Source organism: Pipistrellus hanaki (assembly GCF_964339955.1).
Source record: "Pipistrellus hanaki genome assembly, chromosome: 4".
NCBI classification, from domain to species: Eukaryota; Metazoa; Chordata; class Mammalia; order Chiroptera; family Vespertilionidae; genus Pipistrellus; species Pipistrellus hanaki.
The window spans coordinates 32,048,553-32,075,908 of record NC_140506.1 but is presented as its reverse complement, the minus strand read 5'-3'; the positions used below and the strand labels follow the sequence as shown (position 1 = coordinate 32,075,908).

General features: G+C 40.8%; 1 protein-coding gene and 1 long non-coding RNA gene across 2 annotated transcripts in view; one reads left to right on the top strand and one right to left on the bottom strand.

The window, feature by feature from the left end:
- LOC311621139 overlaps positions 1-27,356 on the top strand; it is a 335,010-nt gene that overhangs the window by 154,999 nt on the left and 152,655 nt on the right. The window lies entirely within an intron of this gene.
- Positions 1-27,356, bottom strand: part of PIK3R1 (phosphoinositide-3-kinase regulatory subunit 1) — an 85,274-nt gene that overhangs the window by 27,242 nt on the left and 30,676 nt on the right. Inside the window, exons 3-4 of the mRNA XM_084880900.1 lie at positions 629-721; positions 118-192 (exon numbers count right to left, since the gene is read on the bottom strand). Coding sequence (XP_084737026.1) covers positions 118-192; positions 629-721 — 168 coding nt within the window. The remainder of the gene's footprint in view (positions 1-117; positions 193-628; positions 722-27,356) is intronic.

Sequence of the window (27,356 nt, the reverse complement as noted above, 5' to 3'; positions counted from 1 at the left end):
GGGCTCCCTTCAAACTTAGAAGGTAGCATGGTTAAGTTCAAGCGTTGTGTGCTTTACCCGAAACAGAGAGGTAAGCACTGTCGTTGCCATCTGTATCTGTAGCTCCATGGCACTCACCACAATCAAGAAGCTGGCGTAATTCTGCTGGGTTGCTGGAGCTCTGTGTTCTGTATAGAGTTGAACATTCCAGACCTAGGACACAAAACAGAGTGAGCATGCGAAACACAGCTCTCTGGAGAACCTGTGAGCCTGCTGCCAGAAAGACATTCCAGTTTCCATCCAATATCTATTCTAGATGTGTACCAAATATTCTTGGAAGTCAACGCCTACTATTAATCCTATCTGGCACGTCAATAACTTTGGACAAAATTTTCTGTCCACTAAGGAGCATGTTTAATATATATATATGTATTTTAAATATGGAGAACTTAATAGTTTTCATAGAGTAACTACATGTTAATATGGAGCAAGAAATTGGACCAAGATTATGTCCCTAGGACACAGCAACGCATGGCTTGGGTATCTAGCACAGGATTTGATGAACGCCCAAGAGTCGAACATAAGTTGTAACACCCATGAAACAAGGATGTAACAAGTCGGCTGATTCCCTCTACCCCCGTCAGCTTACCTTTCTTTTCAATGGCTTCTACTAGCTTGATAAGAAGAGGTGGAGCGATGTCCGGAGGGGCAAACTGTTCTGCAAGATCCGGAAGGGTCAAAGCTGCAAATAAACAAAATCCCATGATTACCATATTTAATTTGGGGCAATGAGTACATCATGCAACAATGAAGAAAATTTGATTGCAAAATAATTTAGTTCTGTTTGACAGAAGTAAACTTAGTCCAGAGCGCGAGAGAGCCCTGTGCTGGACCCCCTCCAGTTGTGCTTCTTCCCACATTGTTATGAGTTTGGGGGCCAAGACACACGGCCTTGTCTCCAAGGACACACTCAGAATACTCACTTGGAATACCAAAATTCCTTGCCCCGGAGGCTTCTCCTGGCCTCTTCCCCAGATCCACCCTCCCCAGGGTAGGACTCCCTACCCTTGGGCCCAGATGGAAGGGAGTTTGGATGTGCTAGGCCCCTGAAATGTGGCCTCCTGGTCCTTAATGAATAAATAACTGTACAGGCAGGAGGACAGAACAGACTTTATCCGTTTGTTAATGTAATTTATAACTTTAAAATATCCAGACACAGGAGTACGTGGGTTTCCTTTTGTACTCTTGTCCAAATGTCAGAATTGGGCCAATATCAGATTTGGAAGCCAACAGACACAATCACTGGCGACTTGACACTCAGGTTAAGTCCCTCTGCACTTGCATCAGAGCCTTTATTTGCTTACACTGTTTTGGTCAATTGATATCCTAAGAAATGTGATACTTTTTCATTTTTCCATGCTCTGTTTACATGTTTTACTGATTATAATGATTCAAAGGAAAAAAATTGAACTGCATGACACAAACGTCCTTCAACATTTCATTGATAACTGTATTCTCACTCCACAATCATATGAAGCATTTTAAATAAAAATTTTTTTATCATAATAAACCAGAAGAGGGAGCTAAATATATCCACCTCAAATTTCTCAAACTGCAAAATATAGGTAAAATAATAATCTTTATGAAAATATCTACATGTGCAACCTGCTTGTTGACCATCGATTAATAACTTTTTAGACATTTAAGGTTCATTACTGTGTACTTCAATCTAGGAATAGTTTATATAAGATAAGCTAAATATTTACAATTTTGTTTCAATGAAATCTTAGGTGTGTAATTATTATAAGCCACATATCATGTTAAGCAAATTTCTAATAAGCGGTCCTCTTTCTTTTCTTTTTCTTTTTTTTCTTTTTTAATATATTTTATTGATTTTTTTACAGAGAGGAAGAGAGAGGGATAGAGAGTTAGAAACATCAATGAGAGAGAAACATCAATCAGCTGCCTCCTGCATACCCCCCTACTGGGGATGTGCCCGCAACCAAGGTACATGCCCTTGACCGGAATCGAACCTGGGACCTTTCAGTCCGCAGGCCGACACTCTATCCACTGAGCCAAACCAGTTTCGGCAGCGGTCCTCTTTCTAATACTATGAGTTTGTATAAGACAACAACAGATTTACGATACAAAAATAAATAAAATTGTGTTAACAAATTTTGACCTCAGAGAATTAATGGTCTTATATCATTTTGCAAACCTGATACCCTTTTAGACTGCAGCTTATCCTGTGATAGACAACACCTGATTTTGCCACCCATCTCTATTAGCCATTGCAGCCACCTAGGACAAAAGAGCTAAATTATGGGAGAAAATCCTCAGCAGCACTGTCTAGTGCATCGGTCGCCCACCTTTTGAACCTCACGGATCACTGGTTGGCGACCTCTGGTCTAGTGGAACTTTCTGTGGTGTTGAAAATGTTCTCATAGCTGTGCTAGTCAATAAAGCAGTGACTAGCCGCAGGTAGCTACTGAGTACTTGAAATGCAGCTGCTGGGGCTGAGAAACTGAATTTTTAAGTTGTATTGATTTAAATTAAAATAGCTGTATGTGGCTAGTGACCCCACTATTGGAAAGCACAGTCCTAGCAGAGTTGGCTTTGTGCTCTATAGACTCCCATTATCAAGTCATCCTAAAGCCATCCCTGAACATAGGGCTGATCCACATCTGAACTCTGGGCATGCAAAACTGTTCACTGGGTGACTGTGCTACTGTAACATCACTGGAATCCCTTTTTGACTTCCTGAAGGCAGGACAGATATGCCACTGACTTTGCAGACAGTCACTATGCAGACAGTTGAGTGAGAACTTTTACCTCTCCTGCGTTTCCTTTACCTGCCTGGGCCTATGGATGACTTAAGAATTTGCTAGGAAATCAGAGTACCACCACAGGGCTCTGGAATTGGAATATCCAGCATGGAGTTAGTGATCTGTTTTGGATTAATAATGTTTTAGGATGTGCTGTTAAAATGTTGATGTGGGTGACTCCTTGAAAAAATCCAGCAATGCCACCCCAAGTCTCTAAATGTTAAAATATGAGCATACCTGAAAAGCACTTAAAATACAAATGCCTTGAAAGTCTCATATAGACTTAAAACTTTGTAAAAAGAAAAACTATAAAATAAAAGAGCACACCATTTAATTTCCCAGGATTAACTATATAAGCTACCGTGTTTCCCCAAAAATAAGACTTCCTCCGAAAATAAGACTTAGCACATGGAAAGATAAGACATCCCTGGAAATAAGACCTAGCGCAACTTTGGGAGAAAAAATTAATATAAGACATTGTCTTATTTTCAGGGAAACAGGGTATTTCCCCTTGCCTTTCAAAGACTATAAGCTCATAAAAATATCCTCCCCCATAAATGCCTTCTCTACTGAACAAAATGAAATGTCATCAGCATATGTAGCAGAAGGAAAACAGAAAGGTAGAGAAGTGATGTGCAGAAATTTTATTAATTAGGATTCACTGTCATTCTCTTCTTAGCCCTTTCAAACTTGCAGGTCTTACTTATTAGCACATGCCAAGATGCAGAAAACTAACAATTAAATCATAAATCCATGAGCCCACATATCCATCCAACACTCATCAATTAACATGCCCAATTCTACTTTCTCTTCACCGGTAAATTACACAAGCATTTAAGCATTATGCTTTTTAAATTAAAAAGCAAATCTTTGAAGTTGGAAACTGAAAATGAAATTACTTAATAAAGGTTTATCTCTATTCAGAATCTTATCAAAATAATCATTTCTGCAGGCAAATATGAAAGTTAAATTAAATGTTAAAGATTTCACCTAATTGTGAATTGAAATATATACCCAACAGTTGTTATACTACTGAGTTGGCTATCTTTCTATTTCTTCACTTCAGCTTGAAGGGGGGGAAAAAAGCAAATCCCTCTTTTCCCACTTCTTTCAATGTTTCCTTGGGAAAAAAAAAAAAAAAAAAAAAGGTAGTAGTTTAGTTTCAGTATCCTGAGTTATAAAATACCATTTGTTTCACTCACACAAGTGTTACATGAAGTTTCTAAAATACATTGTGATAACTATCAGGTATCTGGAACTTATCTCAGAGTACACGCCAGAATACTGGAAAAAGAAAGCAGTTAGATGTATGTATGTGATAGGAAGTAGAGGAAATATACTGAACTTCCTACTGAATTTTTAATATTGAAAAAAAGTTTTATTACCTAAATGTATGAATCATCACAGCTGATCAAGGTTTTACAATAGGGGTTTCAAAAGGTAAACTTACAGGGAGACAATTTTTAAAAGTAACAATGCAAGGATTTCCTATTCTCTAGTACAATATCTGTGATTCAATCCATTTCCCCTTTAAAATATTTAAACAGGGAATTGGAAGTCCTACCCAGAAACATTTGAAGTTCGCATCTTTTCCTTCAGGCAACAGGATCCACTAACATCAAAAGTCTAAAAAGCATTCTAAAGCAAAAATATTCATTATTTCAACAATTCTAAAATCGATTCCTTTAATTATATTAAATACTCAAGGTCAATATCTACTTTTCCATGAGATCTCATTTAAAAAAAAAATCCAACAGGAAATGGCAATTGCTAGTAATTACCAAATTTGGTAAGTTGTTCTTTCCAAAGTCCTTGATAAACCCCACATCATACAGTTCAATAAACCAAAATGTAATGGGCCTTAAAAAAGATATAGATCATCTATGGTGGCTATCAAACAAAACAGAAATTAGCATGCTCCTCATAAAGTTTGCACATAAATTCTCATTAGATTTCATCTTCCAGACAGATTTTTGTACCTGAATGAGGAATGCTTTTTATCTGTGAATCCTGTGGTAGCCAGTGTATAAGTCTGGGGAGGAAAGTCCACTCTCAAGAATCTGATGAATGCAGATTCTTAACTGACTCTTTTTTTTTTTTATATCAGAAGAAATCAGTATTACGTAAGAAGAAAGAAGTCAAAAAACGAACAGCAGTAGGGTCTGAAAGAGGCAAAGCCAAGATGTATTGTTTCCTAAGACAAGAGGAATCGGTCTTCACCACTGAACTAGGTGGTCCAAACTACAGAAAGAATTTCTGATGACACATCAGGTTCTGCATTTTCCACTGGTTCTATTTTTCCCCCTTTGCCCCGGTGACAGCCAATCATGTAGACAGCAGAGAACCTTCTCTCCAAACTCAGGCCCGTCCCAAACCACTAACATGGACAGGCCCGAACAGTCCTCGGGCACCGGCGGTGTGTGGGAGACAGTGGCATTCCTCGCACTGCACGGTGCCAACACCGCTACAAAGTGCAAGATGAAACCAGCACACAGCCACACCTTTTGGAGGCGGTCTCCATAAAAAAAGATATTTTAGACTTAGTGCCTGGCAGGGACGAATGGAAAGTTTAAGCTGAAATTCTGGGGCTCCAGAGACTGCCCAAGCCAAGTATATTTCATGACTGCTGAAAGCAGCTTGGAAGTACATGAAAAACGGCCCCTTACCTTTTAAAATCTAATACAAATATGTGGAAGAGGGTGTATATGCAAAGTGTGGATCAATATTAAGTCAAGATGTTTGTCTAATCTCTGTTGCTGAATCAAACTTAATTTTTGTCTGAAACAATCTTATTATTTCAATTTTTAAAAAACATGTACATTCTGGTGGGCAAGATACCAACAAATCCCAATACTTTTCTTAAATAAACCTTATAAGCACACTTATACTTTATGCCTATAATGGTTCATACCCTGAATGTTTAAACTCCTTAAGCTCTATGGGCAAAGCCATGCTAGCAAGACAATGCAGCTTAAGCAAAGCAAAAAAATAAGTAAATAAAATTTATGAGTTCCTTAATGTGGAGCATACCTGTTTCATCAGCAGTAGAGAAATTATTAAAAGCATAGGTTTAAAGCCAAAGAGACCTTGGTTTTGTCAATTATTGAGTATAATCTTGGGCATGTTAATTAATTTGAACCTCACTGTCTTAATCTATAAAATGGGAATAATTATTAGTATAAGAGTGACTCAATGGATACTATAAATCAGCATGGTGGGCACAGTGCCCAGTATGTAGAAAGCACAAACTAATGGGTAGCTATGATTAATTTAGAATTATTCATGCAATCTTTTTCATTATTATTGTTAATGATTTTTAAAATACCCAATTGCAATGGCACATTTTAAAACCAGAAATTATTATTATTAAGACAGAAAGAATTATCAATTCTTTTTAAAGGTAGCAAACAAAAAGCATATGAGAAGGTACACACCTGCATTTTTATTTTATGTATAACATATCCAACATTTTTACAGAAGTCATATTTAAAATATCACAGTATTTTTACTGTATTTCTCTTTTTCCCTATAAGGACCATTATACTAGATCTATTTGAGTTATTCTTCTTCAGTTTTCCAAATATTAAAAAAAAAAATGATGTTGGAATGATACTGAACTTGGTGGGAAGGAGCTTTTTTGGGAGAGGAAGGAATATGGGCAACTAAAAATAGAAGTAAAAAGAGTAGATGTGAAAGTAAATCTTCAGCCATAGCTAGCTACATCATGTCCAGAGATAACTAGTTGAAAGGAATTTAAATAATTTTCAACAGATTTAAACAAAGTTTGCAAATTTTTTCAGATACCCTAAACCAGTGGTTGGTAAACTCATTAGTCAACAGAGCCAAATACCAACAGTACAACGATTGAAATTTCTTTTGAGAGCCAAATTTTTTAAACTTAAACTTCTTCTATCGCCACTTCTTCAAAATAGACTAGCCCAGGCCGTGATATTTTATGGAAGAGCCACACTCTGCCAACTGACCAAGGCCCTAAACTAGTCTTCAATATCTTTGTTTCATCTTCTTCTACTAATCTCCTCTGCTCCACAGCTTAAAAACAAATGAAGGGAATCTGAACTCCTCTACCTATTTAGCTTTATTTCTAGACAGCAAACCAGTATAGGAAACAAATAGCAGGCAAAGTTCATATTAAACATAAAAAGACATTACAGCTTTGCTTCTGATGGCCTCAGCTAAAGCCTCAGAGTTAAGGTTACTGAAAGGCAAGACTACTCTTTGACAGGCTAGCCTAATTAATTGTGATTCTTATCACCTAAATTGGAGTCTGATTAAAAGATTAGCATTTACAGTGCATAGCAAATTAAAATGCTGAGCAGGAGGTAAATGGGGTAGAAAGGGACTCACCTCTCTCTTCATCAGGAAAATAATTTATAGTTGACTCTGTGGGATTTAGGTAAAGATTTATAAGGAAAGTTGGCCTGTTGGCTTAGAAAGATTCCAGAGAAGTATGACTAAGAACCCCCCCCCCACACACACACACACACACACAAAGACGGAAAAACCAGGTGACACAAACAATGGGTACTGGACCATTTGTAGAATAAGTGACTATTACTGAACATCAATTAGGAGCCACACCCAGTAGTATTCTACAAACATAATTTCATTTATTATGTATAGCAGTTCAAAGGCATCATTATTATCCCCAATTTCAAGCTTAGGAGACTAAGCCTAGAGAAATTAAGTCATTTAGTCAAGGTAGCAAAGCTCATAAGTAGTGACCTTAAGGTTCAGCTTGGACCTCTTTCTCTCCACCAGAGCCTACAAGCTCTATTCAGAAAAGACATCTATCATGAGTTTCCCCAAACCAGGTATCTGATGCTTGATCCCATGAGCAGCCATCGTACTTTCCAGTGTGTGAAGTAAGGCTACACAGTTTTACTCCCACAAAATAAGCAAGTTGGTACAATTTGTATAATTCTCCCTCACTATGAAACATTCTAAAATGCAAGTAATTAACACCATGAAGAGAAAGCAAAGGGATCGCCATTAACAAGAGGGAATTGGGGGCTCCAGGTGACCCTGGCTGTCTCTCCACTGTGGTTCAGGAGAACCTGTGGGAGCACCCACTTCTCTCCCATTTGTACCTAGTCACAGATTTCAAGTCGAAGGTATAAAATGCAATGCTAGAAATGCTGACAAATAATTAAGCAAGGTCTTCCAGTGTAAATTGAGAAGCCCAATCCCGTAAGAATTAAAGATCCTCCGACCACGAGAGGGCAGAGAGGGACTGGATAGAAAGATGTTACTGGTGAAACTGAAGACCAGAAGGAAGTGTTCTGATCTAGGTAGGAACCTCACTAACTGCACGGAAGCAAGACGCTGGCTGACCAAGGAGAGAGAGCAAAAGGGTGGGTGGGGAGTAGGGGGATGGTTTGTGGACCTGCCAAAGTGGAAAATCTGTCCAGTTAGGTGGAACAGGCAGTTTGAAGAAAGCCTGGATAGAAATCAGAGGAAAGAACCACTAGAATCCATTCTAATAACTAGAGAGAGAACAGAGTTTTCTCTCTGATGTATTACAATACCAAAAAGTACAGAGAACTGTAGTGAATCCCCCATATATCCTCATCCTAGACTCCAAATATACTATCTTACTGTTTTATCACTTATCCATACAGCAATCTCTTACCTTTTTTTTTTTTTTAATACATTTCAAATAAGTTACAGAAATCAATTACTATGGACTAATTGTCCTCCCCTCCCCCACCAAATCCATATGTTGAAGCCTCAAATCCCAAGAGGACAGTATTTCGAGATGGAACCTTTGGGAAGTAATTAAGTTTGGATGAGCTCCTGAGGGTGGAGCCATCATTATGGGATTAGTGCCCTTGTTAGAAAAGATGCCAGAGACTCTCCCCTTTTCCTCTTTGCTATGTGGGGACACAGAGAAAAGACAACTGCTTGCAAGCTAGGGAAGGAAGAGCCCTCCCTAGAACCCAACCATACAGGCACCCTGACTTCCAGTCACCTGAACCGTTAGATACAAGTTTCTGTTGTTGAAGCGACCCAGTCTATGGGATTTCATCACAGCAGCCCACAGACAGGAAATATACTGCAGCCACAGAGAGGAAAGGCACCTTTAGTCTAAGGGGGGAAAAGTCAAATACCAATTCTATAGCTATTTAACAAACATTCCCAAGGCAGTGCTTCCTGAACTCAATATGCAAGGTAAAAACCTGCTTCAGTAGGGTGGGGGTGGGGTTTGGGGTTCTGTATTTCCAACAAGCTGCCAGGTGATGTCCAGGCTGCTGGTCCGTGGACCACACTTTGAGTAGCAAGGATTTAGGATGAGTCCATCAGTTCTGGAGAGAAAAATTTAAATCATAGTGGGAGACAGGATCCTAACAACCGTCATACTTGACACTTATTGCCTAAAAGATCCCAGGAGCCCAACTTCTGAACCTGTATTGGGCAGGTGATGCTGACCGACACAGAGGGTCTAGCCAAAAAACTCTAATTAGATCTGATATGATACCTAATGAGATACCAAAAGAGAGACTAGCTGCTGCTTTATGCATCTGTGGCCCCATCTGTGGAAAGGGCCACAACTTGCCAAGTTCCCACAGTAAGTTCTCCTGATGCCCACACCAGAATGTTTTTCACCTTCTGCCACATTCCAAGACACAGCCATTTACACTGTGATGGGGCTGGGAGAGGGGAGGAGGAGTGATAGGAAATGCTAGAAAGGCTGCTCTAACCATTACTACCATTGCTGCTAGGACTAGTACTGCTACTGGTTGTTCTCGTGCACTGAACACCTGGTACTGACTTCAGTGTGTTCAGTGCTGCGTGTGCTTGGTCTCATTTCATCTTTATAACCCTGGAGGTACTGTGACCATCTCCACTGTGCAGATGAGGAAACTGAGACTAGGAAAAGTTAAGCATATTGCCCAGTAGCTGGCAAAAGCAGGATTTAGAAGAATTGGTCAACTTCAAAGCCAGACATAGCCACTCTGAATCTCAGTTCCCTCACTGCACAGACTCACTGCATGACAACATTCTGGTGGTTACAAAGCCAGGGAGAGCTTGAAAAATCTTTGCAGGATGTGGATGGAAAAGCACTTGGCAACGGGAGACACATACAAGTACAACTTTTAGTGACCAGAGGTATGTTTGTTCAACTTGAGCTTGGACTGGTGGGCCATTTTCTCGCCAGCACCTCAATTTTATCAGGATTGAACCCCTGCCAGCCCACTCGGTTAGGCTAAATATTTTCAGGACAGCATTTATTAAATATTTTCTCATAAGGCTAAACTAAGCACATTCTTCCCCAAGGACGTAATGGGTTTTATTCAGCTGAATATGGCTGGCTAACTTAGCACTTTCGGCAGGGTACAAATGGACTATTCTGGACCATCGTTGGGTGGAGAAGGAGCCCAGCAAATAACCTACAAGCACATATATTTTGTAACTTATATTCCAAAGGATTCCAAAATGAAATCTTACTAAGATATGCTTACTAAGTATATGAAGGGAGTTAAAGTGCTTATGAAGAGAGAGGGAGAGAAGGGGGGGGGGGGGGGGAGAACTATCTGTGGAATTGGGAAGAAAAAAGAAAAAGAAAAAAAAGCAAGAGGCCAGAAAATATTGAATAGAAAATTTCCTACCAGCTAATACATAAAATTTTCATTAGAAAATAAGATACAGTATTTAGTCAGTTTTTTTTTTAATAACAGCTCTTTTTAAATCACTGATACAAAACTAAGCTATCCATGTATAACAAAGGTTATAATTTTGAGATTTTGAGGTAAAAGTACTAATAAACACAACCCTAAACAATGGTGTGTGGTGTTTTTTTTTTTTTTTTCAAATGAGCAATATACTTTCATTACCTCAGACCCGTGGTCGGCAAACTGCGGATCTCGAGCCACATATGGCTCTTTGGACCCTTGAGTGTGGCTCTTCTACAAAATACCACAGCCTGGGCGAGTCTATTTTGAAAAAGTGGAGTTAGAAGAAATTTAAAAAATTTGGCTCTCAAAAGAAATATAAGTCGTTGTACTGTTGGTATTTGGCTCTGTTGACTAATGAGTTTGCCGACCACTGCCTCAGACAAATGTGTTTAGTTCTGGTGGGCCAATAAAATCTCATATATCTCATGTACTGTGATCTTCTCAGCTAAAAAGAAATTCATGGCTTGTTCTGTTTATGATTTTCTTTTTAAGTATAATGATTTTAGATCGCCGATCTGGGCAGCAGTTGGATCATATCATTAAATTCTCAAGCTTAGGATGGTAAGAAAGCATACAATGCTAGACACTTATTTGTGCCAGACCAATCTACCCTTTTTAAAAAAAAAACAACAACAAAAAAACACACCAATACAACAATACTGGTATTCAGGAGACACTACAGATAGAAAAGAAGCAACACATAAAACATATGCTGATTACAGAAAGAAGACTGCCTGTGTACCCCAAGAGTCTCAGAAACAAGCAAAAAACTATACAGACAGGTGATCGATGAGAACTGGGTATTTTTATAAATGCTTCAAAGTAAGCAGGAAAAAAAGTAGCTATGTCAAATAAATGAGAGCTAAGTGGTGAAAGGGAAGGAGTGAGGTAAAAAACAACAAAAAACAACAAAGTAACTGGATACAGATAAGAAACTACTCAATCAATAATTTTAACCAACTCAAGTTTCTTGCTAGAAAATATATTGGTAACAATTTGTAGATAGCACATGACTAAAACTTCCCAGTGAGAAATGGGAATGGTAAGGAAAACGCTGATTTGCTATAATGAAAATACCTGTAATGTTGTTAATTGAAAGTACCCGGTGAGGCAGGCTGGGGGTGGAGGGGCGGCCCAGGGGCGGCAGCAATCACTGATCACTGCAGGGTGTTCCTCTCCGCATTCTCATCTCAGAGTCCCCTCTCTCTTAGCCACCTACGCCCCACTTCTCCATTACACCACTTGCTCTTCAGTTGAAAGGGAAGTGATAAGGCCTGCGCATGGGAGGGAGGGAATTTTGTACATTTTGTTCTATCAGATTAGGCCTCAGTAATTATGAATTATGAGCTGTCAACTTCTTTTTCATCTGCTATAGAATATGCTTCTTAGAAATTGTGGCTATAAATAAAACAACAGATGTTTTTTGCTGGCTTCCATGGGAGCTTGGGTAATTTTTTAAAAGGGCCTAGAAGTTAAGCAAATTAATTTAAAAGGCTATATTAGGTTTCCCCCTGTTGGTCACTTTTTGCATTATTTATTTCAAGGCACATACTCATTTTAGGCCAGAAAATACTTTTTGGGGGCCATTTAATGTAACCTCTTGGAGAAAATAGAAAGAGATTTAATTTATAAAATACGTTGCAACCTTTCTATGACTTTTATGTATAAAAAAAAATACTCCTTGCCTATGCATGGTTACTATAGCATATGAAAACAGTTGAAAAGCCATTGCGAAGTAATAGAAAAAAAAAAAAATCAGACAATAGGTGAGGAGATGAGTTCCAGATATGTCAATCACAAGGGGGAAACATAGCTCTAGGCCACATGTGTCAAACACAAGGCCCGCGGGCCAAATCCAGCCCGCCAGGCCTTGCAATGTGGCCCGCACCGCGCTGTCATCACTGCACTCCGCTGTCAGTTTATGACATTGTCAGTTTATGACTGTTCAGTAAACCATTCGGCCCGCGATTTAGGCTGGATTTTAGATTTTGGCCCCTTCTCTGATTGAGTTCGACACCCCTACTCTAGGCCTTCATTTCCACATCAAGGAAGTGGGAAGGTTTAGCTAAGAAGTTGTAACATAATTTTTAGTCCTTCAATTCCATGATTGGAAGACAAAAATCAAAGAGATCACAAGACCAACATAAAACTACTAAGTTACATTTAATTATGAGTTACTCTCAAAACAACTCTATTTTCTCTTTAGGCACTGCATTGTAGTAAACCTGGCAAAAATCACGGGGGATGAAGTTGGTACCAAGTAAAAAATTAGTTCAAATATGGGGGGTAGGGGAGGTAATGACGCGATTTAATTATATTTTATTGGGCTACTTTAACTTATAATTTCTACTGCGGTAGGGGAAGCTTTTTTGAAGTAGTATTTTCAAGTGAGAAATAAATTTCAGTCTGTCAGAATGAACAAATTAAAAAGGACGAAAACATTTCTCCAATGTCTATATGTAGATCTAAGAGAGGAAACTAAGTAACTACATGTTCTTAAAGTCAAGACTACCACAAATCAGAGACTGTCACTTTTACCTCGGTTTCTATACTTCATGAATTAGGGGATGGAGATCATGGAAGTCAGGCTGAGGGAGGTGAGGAGGCAAGAAAACAGTCACTGGCCTAGATGCTGCTCTAGTCACTTAGGTCATTTTCTTGAGTCATGACAACAGTCTTGCGAAGCACATCAGTCTCACTCTGTACATGAGAAATACAGAGGTTAGGTGACTATGGCAAGGTCACCTGACTAGTGTCTGGCAGAGCAGACACCACAGCCCAAGTCTGTCTGAAATTATCTCATCATGAGAAGGTTCTATCATCATCCCCATTTTACAGAGGGGAACACTGAGATTCAGAGAGGTTTTGTGATTTGTCTGGGCTCACACATCTGGTTTAGAAGGCATAAAGCCATCTTCCTTCCAAGGGGTCCTTGTGTACTAATTCCGTGTCATCCCATGAGTTCCTTCAGGGCATATGGTTTCTGCAGAGACTGCACCTTTCCTTGGTACAGCCCAGTGCACTACTCTGGAAACTGGACTGCCAAGAGCCAGTCCACAAAGTAAGAAAGATAAGAGTTCTCTAGTTTAAGAGCAGACCTGGAAAGTAGGGAGCTCAAGAACAGCTACTCCCTGATCGGCCCATTTCCTACATACTGTATTTTTAAAATGCTCTGATACTCTACCGGATGTTGAGCATATCTGATCTACACCCACTATATGAGAGGACTTCCCATTCATGATGACAACCAACCCTCTTCATCCCTGAAAATCACAGTATGAGGCAAGCCATTTCCATGGTCCTCTCTCTACCAACTGATCATTTTGGAAGACAAGACATGGGTATACATGAAAATCAGTCCAGAATGCCAGTATTATAAAACCACACACTCGAACCCCATATAATTAACCAATGTCACCCTAATAAATTTAAAAAGTTAGAAACTGAATTAGTTTCATTAAAAAGAAAAGAAACCCAACAGAATATAAAAATCAGCACCACGCAGAATTTACACCAGAAATTCAGAGGGAAAAAAAAAAGGCTTTTAGTAATCTTTAATGATGGGGTCCAATTATGAATCCTATATGTGATTTAAAATTTTCTAGTAACCACATTACCAGTGAAAATAAACAGGTTACATCTTTTATTTAACCCTATATATCCTAAATATTATCATTTCAGCATGCAAGGGTGGGCAAAAGTAGGTTGACAGTTGAATTACAAAGAAATAATACAAGAATAAACTGTTTCACCTACTCACAACTGTCAACCTGCTTTTGCCCACACCTGCACAATCTATATAAAAGCTATTACTGCGATATATTGTGTTCTTCTACACTCTTAGCTCATCTCAGCTTGACCTGGCCACACTCAATGGCTCAGTGCAACTGTGACGCATGGTGGTGGCCCAGCACTGGGCAGCATGGCTCTAGAAGAGTCTTCAGTTTTCTCAGTGTGAATCTGGTTTTCTGGAGAATGTGTGAGCTTTGAAATAAAACTAAAAAGTTATACAAAGAACCTACTTCCTTATATCCCGAGAGGGCCAGAGTTCTGCCTTCTTCACTCGCAGCCCATAAGGTTAATGTAAAGCCACTGTAGAGGCATTCAGTCCGGGTGGATGGGAGGGGGCTGGGACACCTACAGTGTTCATTACCATAAATGCTAAGAACACCAGGAAGCAGGTATCCTGGTGTCTGTGACAATGCCCAGGGTGGGGTGGGGGCATTAGGCAGACCTGTAAGTTGATTCTTCAGATATGCCACTATCAGTAAAGCTGTTTCATCTGAGGGCTCTCTGTCTGCTACTGGCTACCCTTAGAATGAGTATGAAGTGTGTCTGGAACCTCCTGTTAGACACAGTAAGCTGACTGCAGCTGACATCGGTCCCGTTTTCAGGGCAAGGCTGCCACAGTCTAGCTATTAAGTAAAAAGGCCTAAGTCTGCTAAGGTTCACATCTTAACAACTTGAGCTGCAATCATTTCATTTATGAAATTAGTGATCATTAACATGTCTGATATTGGCTACAAGACAAATGAACTTCTGTTAATACTAAAGGGGGAGGAGGCAGAAATGTGTACCTAGTATTGGAGGCAGAGGGCTGTCTTTCCTCCTGATAAGATATCCACTGACCTGTATTTTGATAGCCCAGTACCTTCGCATTCAAAGTCTCTACTTAACACACCCTCAGAAGCAGCAGCTTAATAAATCAATTCTTACACAATCTCAGCTGTGTTAATCACAATACTAAGTGCATCCTGGGCTTCAAACTCCTGCTAAAAAGGCAGCATGACATGGGACCGTGGACAAGGATGGGGGAACTTAAGTGACAGCTCGTGCTGCCAAAGGCTGTCTCCCTTGTAGCAGGTGCCCATGTGGTTTGCTCTCAGGCCTAAAGTCTTACTTTTTCCAAGTACCTGGAACACGAAGCTTAAGCCCAGCTCCTAACAGACACTCCTAAGGAAAAAAAAAAAAAAAAAAAAGAGCTGCACAGCTCAAATACCTGCTCCCAGTTTGGCCCCAGAAGAGAAACTCTTCCTTTAAAAAGTCAAGCAGCTATTGTTTTTATCCAAATGCAAAGTATTTTCTGGGTGTCAGAAACTGGAAGTGGCAAGCAGCTCCGAACTCAGATTATATGACAACATTACAAATGACTAAAAGGTCTTAAATCAAACATTACTATTCAGGAAAGGCAACAAGAACAGAACAGGCTCAGGACTCTGAGTGGGATGCCTGTGTCTGAATTTCTAAGGAAGCATTTGAGGAGCCCACCCTAAAAGACAGTTGACATAAAGATTTATCAAGTCAGCAGGGCTTTCCAGGTGTGAATTTATGGTTTTAGGGCTTGGCTATGCAGGTCAAACCCTGGTAGCATTTATGATGCTACCCAGGAAACTGACTCTCAGGAGGAAGTGTGCGGTCTGTAAAGTTGTGTCCATACCACCTGCACTGAACTGCTTGAAAAGATTGATTTCAGATGTAAATCAACATTTAAAGAAGGTGGTTCAATCATACCACTTAACAAACGGAAGATAAATAATCCAATTAAAAAAAAAAATTGGCAATGGACCTAAATAGAAACTTTTCAAAAGAAGACAGAAGGCCAAGAAACATATGAAAACATGCTTAAAGTCACTAATTATCTGAGAGACGCAAATCTAAACGACAATGCGGTACCATCTCACACCTGTCAGAATGGCTATCATCAAGTCAACAAACGACAAGTGCTGGCGAGGATGCAGAGAAAAAGGAACCCTCGTGCTCTGCTAGTGGGAATGCAGACTGGTACAGCCACTGTGGAGAACAATATGGATTTTCCTAAAAAACTAAAAATGGAACTCCTATTTGACCCAGTGATCCCACTCCTAGGAATATATCCCAAGAAGCTAGAAACACCAATCAGAAAGGATATGTGCACCCCTATGTTTGTAGCTGCACAATTTACCATAGCTAAGATTTGGAAACAGCCTAAGTGCCCATCAGCAGATGAGTGGATTAAAAAACTGTGGTACATCTTCACAATGTAATACTATGCTGTGGTAAAAAAAAAAAGAAAGAAAGAAAGAAAGAAAGAAAGAAAGGAAGGAAGGAAGGAAGGAAGGAAGGAAGGAAGGAAGGAAGGAAGGAAGGAAGGAAGGAAGGAAGGAAGGAAGAAAAGGAAGGAAGGAAGGAAGGAAGGAAGGAAGGAAGGAAGGAAGGAAGGAAGAAAGAAAGAATTCCTACCATTTGCAACAGCATGGGTGGAACTGGAGAGCATTATGCTAAGTGAAATAAGTCAGTCAGAGAAAGATAAATATCACACGATCTCACTCATCAATGGGAAATAATGAATAACATAAACTGTTGAACAAAAACAGATTCAGAGACAGGGAAGCATCGATCAGAGATCAGACTGTCAAACCTCAGAGGGAAGGCAGGGGAGGGTGGGGTAAGGGGGAGAGCTCAACCAAAGGACTTGCATGCATGCATATAAGCATAACCAATGGACACAAACAACAGGGGGGTGAGGGCATGAGTTGGGGGGGCCCGGAGTGGAAGGCAATGGGGGGGTGAGGACCCCCCCATTTATTGATAAAGGTATTACATATGTAATACCTTTATCAATAAATTTTTAAAAAAATAATAAAGAAGGTGGTTCAAGATCACTAAGAGAATGTAAGCTTTGGGAAGTCACTCTTGGCATCTGTCCCAAAATCACCAGACCAGGACACAGAGGATGTGATCAAAGAGTGTTCATACCCATCTATAAGGAGGTCCATTTTCCTAAAAATGTTCAAGAACTCTTGTTCAAAGAAGACAATTTGAAGATGAAACTTACTAGTATAATTGACTAGGATCCATCTGAGATTCTCAACTAAGAAACCTTAGGTAATTTACTTATTGTAAATGAGAGAACAATTCCTTTAGAATTTGTTTGACCTGGGTGTAAATGACTCCTCTGCTTCTTTTGCTCTTGGCAATAGTGTCTCCAGAGTAGGGACCCCGAGCAAACACGTTAATCTTGCACCCTGCGCTGTGTCCGGGGCCTGACATGTGGAAGCTTTTAGTGAACACTGGTTCGACTCCTCTAAGTAGAATCTTTCTGGACCTCAGTTTCCTTAGATGTAAGTTATATGGGTCGGGTTATCATTTTTAAGATCCTTTCAAGTGCTCTATGAATAGTATTATGAATTGAGCTTGATGCTGGAAAAGAACTGAACAATTATGTTATGTATTTCTGCTACCAATACTGAACAATAAACCCTGAAGTTATGTAACATCGAGATTTTAACACCCATAAGTATTAGTCCTTTCCTCACCCAGTACTTGAAGACAGTATATGAATAATTCAGAAATTATTGATGAACAATAAAAAAAATGGTATGGTGTTAGGAAAAACAAAAACAACCAACCAAACAAACAAAAAAAACAGATATTTGCCATGAAAAGTGACTATTTGAAAACGGTAATCAATCTGTTCTGGAAAAATTGTCTGAACAAAGGAAGGAGAAGACCATTTTGCAGAACACAAGAAAAAGTATGAGCAAAACATTTTAACTTCACAGTGTAGCATGTCCATTTTTCCAACCTTGACTTACTGTCATGCCTATATTACTCCCCTGTGGGGTTTTTTTTTACAGACAGCAAGCCAAAGGCATAAATGGGATCAACATTAAATTACTAAAGGTTGGTCCTATGCTAACAGAGGTTTCTCCTCCAGGGTTATGCTTGCATTTCTACAGGATCTGTGGTAAGCAGGAGGGGGTGAAATTTGTGGGTCGAGGAAACTTCATAGCTATTCCTAACAAAGAGGCAACTTCGACTGTCCCTCTGTCCACATTTGAGTTATGAGTCCCTTTACTTGCTGAGTTGAGGAAACCACCGGATGTGAAGGTAAGCTGGGCCTGGCTGAGCCACGCAGCACTCATCTGTCTGTTGCTCCCACCACAGACAGTGGGCCTCGCAGTGTCCTACATCCCTGCTGGTACACATCACAGTGGTAGCCTGCCTGCCTTTCCCTGGTGGCCACACCCTGAGGAGGACACTCTCTTCCACAGACAAGTACTAGTGCCTCACTGCCTCCTCCTTTCCCCTCCTTCCTGCCCCCAACCACCCCCCACCCCCCCACCCCCGCCACACACACACACACACACACACACACACACACACACACACACACACACACAGCTGATGGGTTACGGAGCCATAATAGAGGCTGGGTGAATACATTGACCTTCTTCAATAGGAAAAAGCCTACAAAACTGAAAACCAGGAGTCCATCCTGAGCATTTCTGTATTTCCCAAATTGGCAATATTTTTCTGCCTCCATTATTTCATTCTCTTGCTAATCCTCCTTTTCAATCCATGAACTGCTCAGGGCCTTGTGGGCCCTCTGTTTCCCCTGTCAGGGTCTGATCAACAGCCACCCTGCAATGGAAATGACCAAGCTTCTCGTGTCACCACCTCAGACGGGCCTGGTAGATGTTAATAAGGTCTCCAGCCAAATTTTCCTACGTAATTGCAGAATTTCAGGCATAATCTTCTCTGAAAACACACATGCACATGTATGCCTCTTTAGTACTTTGCTATGAATGAATCAGTGAAATGTGTCTAAGTAAAATCATTAAAGCACTCCGGTCAATGAGTTCAGCAGAGCTGAGACCAGACCAGCATGTAGGACACCCACCCCCGCTCACTGTCAACAATCATCAGCTTCAGACCACAATGGCAAAATTAAGTACTGTAACAATAACACCTTACATTTCTGTAGCATTTAAAATATTTAAAAAATGCTTTTATACCCTTTTTTAATGAGAGAGAGAGAGAGAGAGAGAGAGAGAGAGAGAGAGAGAAAGAGGGGGGGGAGGAATGAAGAAAAGAGAGAGGGAGGGAGGGAGGGGAAAGAAGGGGAAGGAAGGGAGGAAGAGAAGGAGGGGAGGAAGGGAAGGAGGGAAGAAAGAATAAAGACAAGTTAAAGAGAAAAGCAGGGATTGGAGGTCCAGGCAGAGAAAAGCAATAATTAATAAGTAAGTAGTAAGTTCGGGCTACTTTCATTCAACAACAGAAAAACACCTCATTGGGATAATCCAAGTTGCTCTGAATGAGGTGCTGTTTTAAATAAACAGATAGATACCTGGTTTTAAAGATTTCTGTGACTAGGTTCCTGTGAATTCAGCGTCCATACTTGCAACCGGGTGCTTGAGAGAAAAGAATAAAACCACAAAGGCACTCCTTCCCCAGGCCTGCAGAGCCCACGTCTCCGAGGTTTTCTGAAGATGTTATCAGCTTTTTCATGTGAAACGTCTTGCAGACCGAAGTCCTCAACAATCATCACTTCTCGGGAATTTTGCAAAAGTATAAACAATGTCCCAAACAACGTAAGAACATTCATGAATGTGCATATTATAATCTCTCCATTACAGGGCTGGGCAATGACAACAGTTACTAATACTAGAGGAAGTAGCTGCTTCACCCTGACAATGTGCTTCATTCACTTTTGCCCCGAGTCCCTCCCACGCTATAAGAAGAGCAGTGGGAACAGCGTGGGGTCCTGAAAGAGTACTGCACCATGAAAGTACTCAAGATGAAGACTCAGCTCATTACAAATTCACGGACCCACTTCCCCCAAGGACTATTTCATGGAGCCTCGCTTCGAATTAATGCTTGGTCCGTGAGGGTCGGGAATAAGTAGCTGACAAGTGACATTTGTCTAACCCGCTGCTGAAGGAGACGATAAGGCTGAGCTCGGGGCTGACCCAGATAAAGATGCCATTCGTAGGCAGCCCGGTGGGAAATGAATACCTCCAAAGACGGGGGAGAAGCCCTGAATTCACCATTTGTTCCAGCGCAACACTAACCTCCCTTCACCGGGGCCAGTGGGCTGTCCCTTTCACATCCGTGGCATGGAAAAACCTGTGTCTGACAAGAACTCGAGAGGACTACCAAGTGAAAACCTCGAACATCAGGGGCCGAAACAATTCTCCTTTGGAAATTTTTAGAAAATTAGATGCTGCTAAATTTCATCATCCGTTTAGAAACCTTGCAAGTTAAGTTCTGAAAAGCTCCTGGAGCCACGCAGTGACGAATGTTCCAGGCCACTCCAGATTTATTTCCCTCGAAGGATGGCTCTCCCGGCGAGGACAGCTCAGGGCAGCGTTGCATCCACTCATGGTACAAAATGTGGCCTGACTTGTGTCACCCGGGGACAAATGCGAGAGAAGGATTTGGAGGTTACCCAGTGGAAAATTTAGGAATAAGATTCCGGAACCTCAGGAAACCCTGACTTAGTTTAAGATATTGCTTCATTTGCCTCATTTAAAAAAATGTGGGAAAGTGAGGGACTGTACTTATGCAATCTACTCTCCTATACTATATAAAGTGTTAAGACCTAAAAGAAACATGATTATGGTTATGAGCCAGAGCTAAGCACTTCCCAGGGTGTCTTTTTAAACCAAAGTTGTAATAAGTAAGTTACACATGGTAACTAACTCAAGGCTTGGTCCATTCGGGCCAGCTCCATTGTAAAGTTGACCTAAATATTATATTAAACCAGTGCGCCAGAACCGTACCATAACCCTAGCCTTAGAATTCCTGACACAGAGTCATTTTTTAAAGTTAAAAATAATTTTTCCCCCTCAACTGAGGATATGTTAATTGATCTGAGAGAGAGAAACACTGGTCCCATGGGTCCCAACCCACAAACGTTTGGTGGTTTGGTGTATGGGACAACGCTCTAACCAGCTGAGCCACCAGGCCAGAGCCAGGGTCATTTTTTTTAGTTGAAGACTTCACTAACACAACACTTTTTTAAAGATGCCCTTTTGAATAGAAGTTTTAGATGAAAATAGCGTACAATGACTTCTGCTTTAATAGATTCCAGTGTCCCAAGACTACATCATTTATCGTCTTTCTCTTTCTTTCTTTCTTTCTTTCTTTCTTTCTTTCTTTCTTTCTTTCTTTCTTTCTTTCTTTCCTTCTTTCACAAGTTGGACTGAATAATCCCTCTGCTCCTTTTCAAATCTAAAATCTCACTCAAAATTATTTTCAGCAAACTTTCAGTTTTCCATCCTAATTGAAGAGGGGGAGGATAAGGGAAGGGACCTGACCGCACAAAACGACAAAACCTCTGAACAGCTATGTTTAGATGTAGAATGCAGAATCCCTCTGTCAGGAACCGCTCTCTCCTGGCCTGGCCTCGTATTTGCTGACAGTCCCAGAAGGATAGGAAGTTCACAGAGCGATCACCAGAAGTTTGCTCAAACAAAAAGTTTGGTCAGCTGACTTATGTAACATTTACGTGCAGCATTTGTGAGCAAATGGCAAACATTTAAAAATCATTCAAGATTTTGGAAAGATTATAAAAATACAAAATAAAAAAATGGGGGCTCATGGGAAAATAAAAGGAAGACCTTTCATAGCTCTTTCTTGGAATTGATACAGATCGGTTTATAGTTCATTGTTTGTAGTCATTCCTTCAGTTAAATAAACTTGCCACCTGCTTAGTCAAGTGCTGAGAGAAATGACTACACCAAAATGAAGCAAGCATTTTATTTACCGTAAAGAACTCTAATAAGGCAAACGTATGCAGCTGGAACTAACTTGTACCACATTTCGCCAATCCCCCAGCTCACGGTAGGTATTTGCAAACACCTCTGTAAGTTCCAGCTGTTTTTAGTTGATAGCTGATGCTGGGAGCATCGCATCTGCCTAACTTACTGGGCTATTCGGTTTACTTAAAATAGGACTCTGAACCCTTTCTTTTATGAGGACTAGATCCATTTATTTTCAAGTCAAATAAATGACCCCAAAATAAACTTAAGTTGAGCTCTTTTGAAAACAGTGATATTTCACATTGAATGCGCTCCTGAGGCTAGAGGAAATGTTCTTTCCTAAAACTTCTAGCCAAGTGCGAACAAACCCAGTTTCTTCCCAAGAATATTTGTTTTCTACTTCTCCAGGTCTCGTTTAGAAGGGCTGGAACCTTTCACAAGAAGGAGTTATTCCATTTGCTAGTCGCTCTCTCTCCAAGTGCAGTTCCAGTCCTATGGGACACATGAGTCCTTGTCTGAAATGTAGGGTAAGTGTCATGAAACAGCCTTGGACACTGGGAAGCCACAGCTCAATGCATAAAAGCAAAGATGTGAGTGAAGAGACCCACTTTAAATCGAAAAGGTGGCAATCAGAAATACCGCCAACCATTAATTCATTTCATGGAAACAAAGAAGCCAAGGAAGCAAAAGCATTCAAGGAAAAAAGTATGCATATCAGTACTAATTTGGGGAGAAAAACAGCAATGCAGATATAATTAGTATTGCTAGAAAAAAAGAGACAAGGTAAAAATTCACATTCATCCTGAATTACTTAATTACAATTTTTCGCCCCCACCAACTACTGTGTTGGGTATTATGTGAGAAACAAAAACAGACAAAACAACCAAGCTAGGAAGGCTCAGGGAGAGAAGCACAAGGTGGATTTTATAACCATTACTCTGCATAGGCAGCTGCCGCTGAGAGGCAGCGGCCATCACAGAGGTGAATTGCTGAGTTAGGATGGGTCATTCAACACTCCCCACACACTCTGCCCAAGGAAATAAAAAAGCCTTTGGAAATAAAAAGTCCGCAAAAAGGCCTGGAACGCTGGCTTAGGAATTATAAACCTCTGCTCTGATCGCCAGTAAGTCTCTTAAAAAATACTAATTTACTACTAGATATGACTTGGGGATAAAACAAATTAAAACTTCTAAATAACTTCTAGGATTTTGAAGTTCAGAAAACACACACACCCTAAAGTTTACATTGAAACATTATCACAAACCAGTACAACAAGTGAAAACCACATTTAATTCTACTTTTTCTTGTTAAGTGACTGCTTCCCCATACTTTTAAATCCTACATACTCCCTCCCTTATCTCCCTTGGCATGTGATTCTTTTTTCTTTTTTCTTTTTTTTTCGGTGAAATTAGTAATCTCACCAGTGACAAGCTTTGCTTTCAATAAATCTATCTGCCAACTTAAACAGCATCTCCTAACCTAAGGCAACCGAATAATGAAAGACACATGTAGGTACTTGCCCGTCATCAGTCACAAACTCCTCAAGTCCGCCTGCAATTGAGCCTGTAATTCTGCTGATCCTTGGTTTGGGACAGTGTGCCAAGAGGGGTTTAGGGTGGTTTAGGTCTCCGTCTGAACAGCAGAAGAGAGCTGCAAGGGGCTGGCCTTTTTTTCTATCTCTGCTGGACTCACTGTGAAACCAGTCATAAGCTCTTCAGTTCAATGGGATGTGAGGGATTGCTCAAACATTTGGCAAACATTAAAGTCTTAAGACACCAAATCGTGAATTCTGCCTCATTCCTGCTGGTGAACTGGAGGCAGTGCTTTCCAAGCTCGAACTCATGATCCAACCAGAACATCTCCAAGATCACCCATTCCTGTGCACAGAGCCAAGGTTCCACCAACCCCCACCGGGGCGGGGCCCTGCACAACTCCTGATCCAAGCCCTCCCTGGACGATAAGCAGTTTGCTCTTTTCCCCTCTCCCAGTGCTGTCAACTGCGTGCTTTCCTCTGTGAGCACAGAAAGACGTAAAACATTTGCAAAGTCTGAAAACTGGACTCATGAAAAGGCTGGAAGATTAGAAAGAAAGAAAAGGATCTGTAATCCTGGCCCATTGGAAAAGCTTCCTACAGTTTGCAGCTGAGCTGACCGTCGGAGATCAGTGGCTGATTAATCCAGGTCTACAGGAACCAAGCTCTCCCCACGTCGCTGCCCCAACCTGGAGGCCCACTTCACCCTCCCTTGTATGCATTTCCTGTGTTAGTCAGCGCTCACCAAGGGCCAGCCCCCTCACTTCTGCCAAACAAGTGAGGCCCTTGAGGACCATGAGGGGTTCGAACAAACTCATTTTAAAAACTACCTTTTTTCTTCTTCTTTTTAAATAACAAATTATTATACATTGAAAAACCAGCTCAGCAAACACCTTTATACCTTCCATCTTCTGAACCAAAGCCCTGAGTGACCTCATGCACAGACTGCCAGAGATGTGTTGCCAAGGTTTTACCCAGAGTACACACTTCCAGCACGCTTATTAAATCTAGAATGTTACAATATTTTATTTTTTTAATATATTTTATTGATTTTATTTTTACAGAGAGGAAAGGAGAGAGATAGAGAGTTAGAAACATCGGTCACACACCGGGGATGTGCCCACAACCAAGGTACATGCCCTTGACTGAAATCGAACCCAGTACCCTTCAGTCTGCAGGCCGATGCTCTATCCACTGAGCCAAACCAGCTTCGGCTAGAATTTTATAATAATTTAAAAAAACAAATCAAGGATTCAGGAATGACAAAGGCAACCTTAGCCAACAGATCCACTGCATCACCTATATCTTAAGGAATCAAGGTAGGTGGCCAAAAGAACAAAATGGGATCCTTATCTGAAAGGAAGAGCAGTAACCCATTGCATGCCAATGGTTTTGAAGGACAATCGTTAGCATCTAAAAGTTGGTTGTGTCAGAAAATGAATCCTCTCTCTCACTTCCCCTTCTCCCTTGGGGAGTCTCAGGGCAACAAGCTCTATCAGGTTAATGGCAGCACATGCAGAACAGGTCCGCACACAGAGCCCTGACTTAAAAGGACCTTTTAGGACACGCATTAGGCTTCCCTTAGCTCGGTAGCACTGATAAGTATGCTTTGAAATCACCCAACTAACCCTAAGAGCTTGAAGAGCTGATTCAAAATCCACAGCAGCAGTGCCTTTAGAACTGCAGGTAGGGTGGGGACACGCAGAGCTGGGCTCCCCTAGAATGGCCCCCGGTCTACACAGGAAGTCTCAAACATGCGCATGGATTGTGTTTCCAACGCTTATCTTGTAAATTGGTTGTGCAAATCCAGGAACAGTTTTCTCTCAGAAGTGTTATAGAGTTTGGTGGTCCCCCACCTTAGACCACCAAAGTCTATTTCACTCAAGTTCTTTAAAATAACTTCATTGGTGACGACTGTAAATGGGCATATTTGAGTGACACTGTGGCTAATATAAATATGGAAACCTAACTCACTTAAGATAATCTCTACATCTAAGTATGTCAAGACCAATGGGGACAATCCAATCCTCCCCCCTCTGCAAATGATGTCAGAGGCAGAGGTGGTGACAGATCAGGGAGGCTGGGAGATACAGGGGCCAGAGGAGGTCTGGCAACACCGGAGAGCAACACACAGGTTCCCATGCCTTGCCTTTCCTTGCCTGCTGGGCCTGTCATTGAGACCCCAGGACCTATGGAATCTAGCCCTCGGAGAGGAGCAAGGGCAGTGACATGAGGGCAGCACAGTGGGAAGGATGAAGGTGGGTGCTGGCACGCATGCTCTCTGCTTCCCTCCACCAGGTGAGGAGCTTCAGCGAGGCAGTGAAGATGCCTTGTTTGTTATGGGGACCCCAGCATCACAGTGAGCACGTTAATAAATGACAGTGTGTGTGTGTGGGGGGGGGGGGGGGGGTGGAGACAGGGAAACACCTCCACTTCTCCGGAGGAGGAAGGACTGAAGGTCACTGGCATGAGACAGCTATTCAGTCATCCATTTATTTACTCACCAAAAGTCTATCAACTGCCTTCTCTGTGGAATGTGCAAATGGTGGCCAGATTGAGAAAGTGTGCTAGCTTTTCCCCCAGTAGTTTCATTCAAAGAACACTTGAAATGCTTGGTAAGTGATGCCCATAAACACCTACTAAAATGCAGCTTTACGGGAGGTTCAATCATTAGTGTAGTAACAGGAGTTCCTGGGATAACAGAATTCCTAGAATGGCCTGTTGAACTTAACGGACGGCACTGGGAGAAAGAAACTAGTTACAAAGTCCAAATGCCCAAAACAATGTTCTTTGAGAATGAATTTGAATTTGCAGGGTTCAGTCACATGTGCTTACATACTAGATTCTGTGATAGGACCAGCAGGGGCCAAGGCAGCGGTGAAAAAGCCTTGTACTAGTGTGTCTGCTTTTATGGAAATACACTACAAAAAGGCCAAGGGGAGGATACCTCTATTTAGACTTGACAGTTGAAAAGAGTTAAATTTTAAAAGGGATAAATAAAAGTTGGGTAGTTGGAAAAAACCAAAATTTAAAAGGGATACAAGTTTCGTGTGTACCTAAATCTATTCTTTTAATGGTAGGAACATAACCAACTGGAACAGGAAAATGACTCTGAATTTTAAATAATGAGTAAGCATACATTCCTTTTCCTAAAGGAAGGGACAAAAATAGAAGCAAAAGAAGGTATCATTACTGGTAAATGGGCAGGTCTTTACAGAAGGAAGTTACACAGGCTGATTGTAACAATGCATGTTAACTTTCCTACATAAAATGCTCAGCTCTTAAATTCCTTGACAATGTTCACAGTCACCTCCTCTCTCTCTCTCTCTCTCTCTCTCTCTCTCTCTCTCTCTCTCTCTCTCTCAGCATTTTAAATGATACAGGAGCATCAGGGATAAGCCTGCTGCTGAAGTCCAGGGGATCTGCTACAATATAGAAATGTTTTACACATGCCCCAGGAAACATTCCTTGATTTATTATGACCTCAACTCCAACAACTCTTCTATTTGTTTTTTTGTTTGTTTTGTTTTTATTGTGCCTGCTCATTTAAATTTATCAATATGTTGTTTTATAACAGTTTACATACATTTTCACACATATATAGGTGCACTATGTGAAAATTAAAGCAAATAACATATGGTTCTCCCAATTTCCCTTGTGCCACTTTCTTTAGCTGATAAAGAGTACTTAGTTCCCAAGTTGGGTGTGTGTGTGGGGGGGGGGGGGGGGGCGGCGGGGGGGGGGGGGAGTAATAGACTTTGCCAAATTAACTAAATATGTAATGCCAACAAAAGTTATCAAA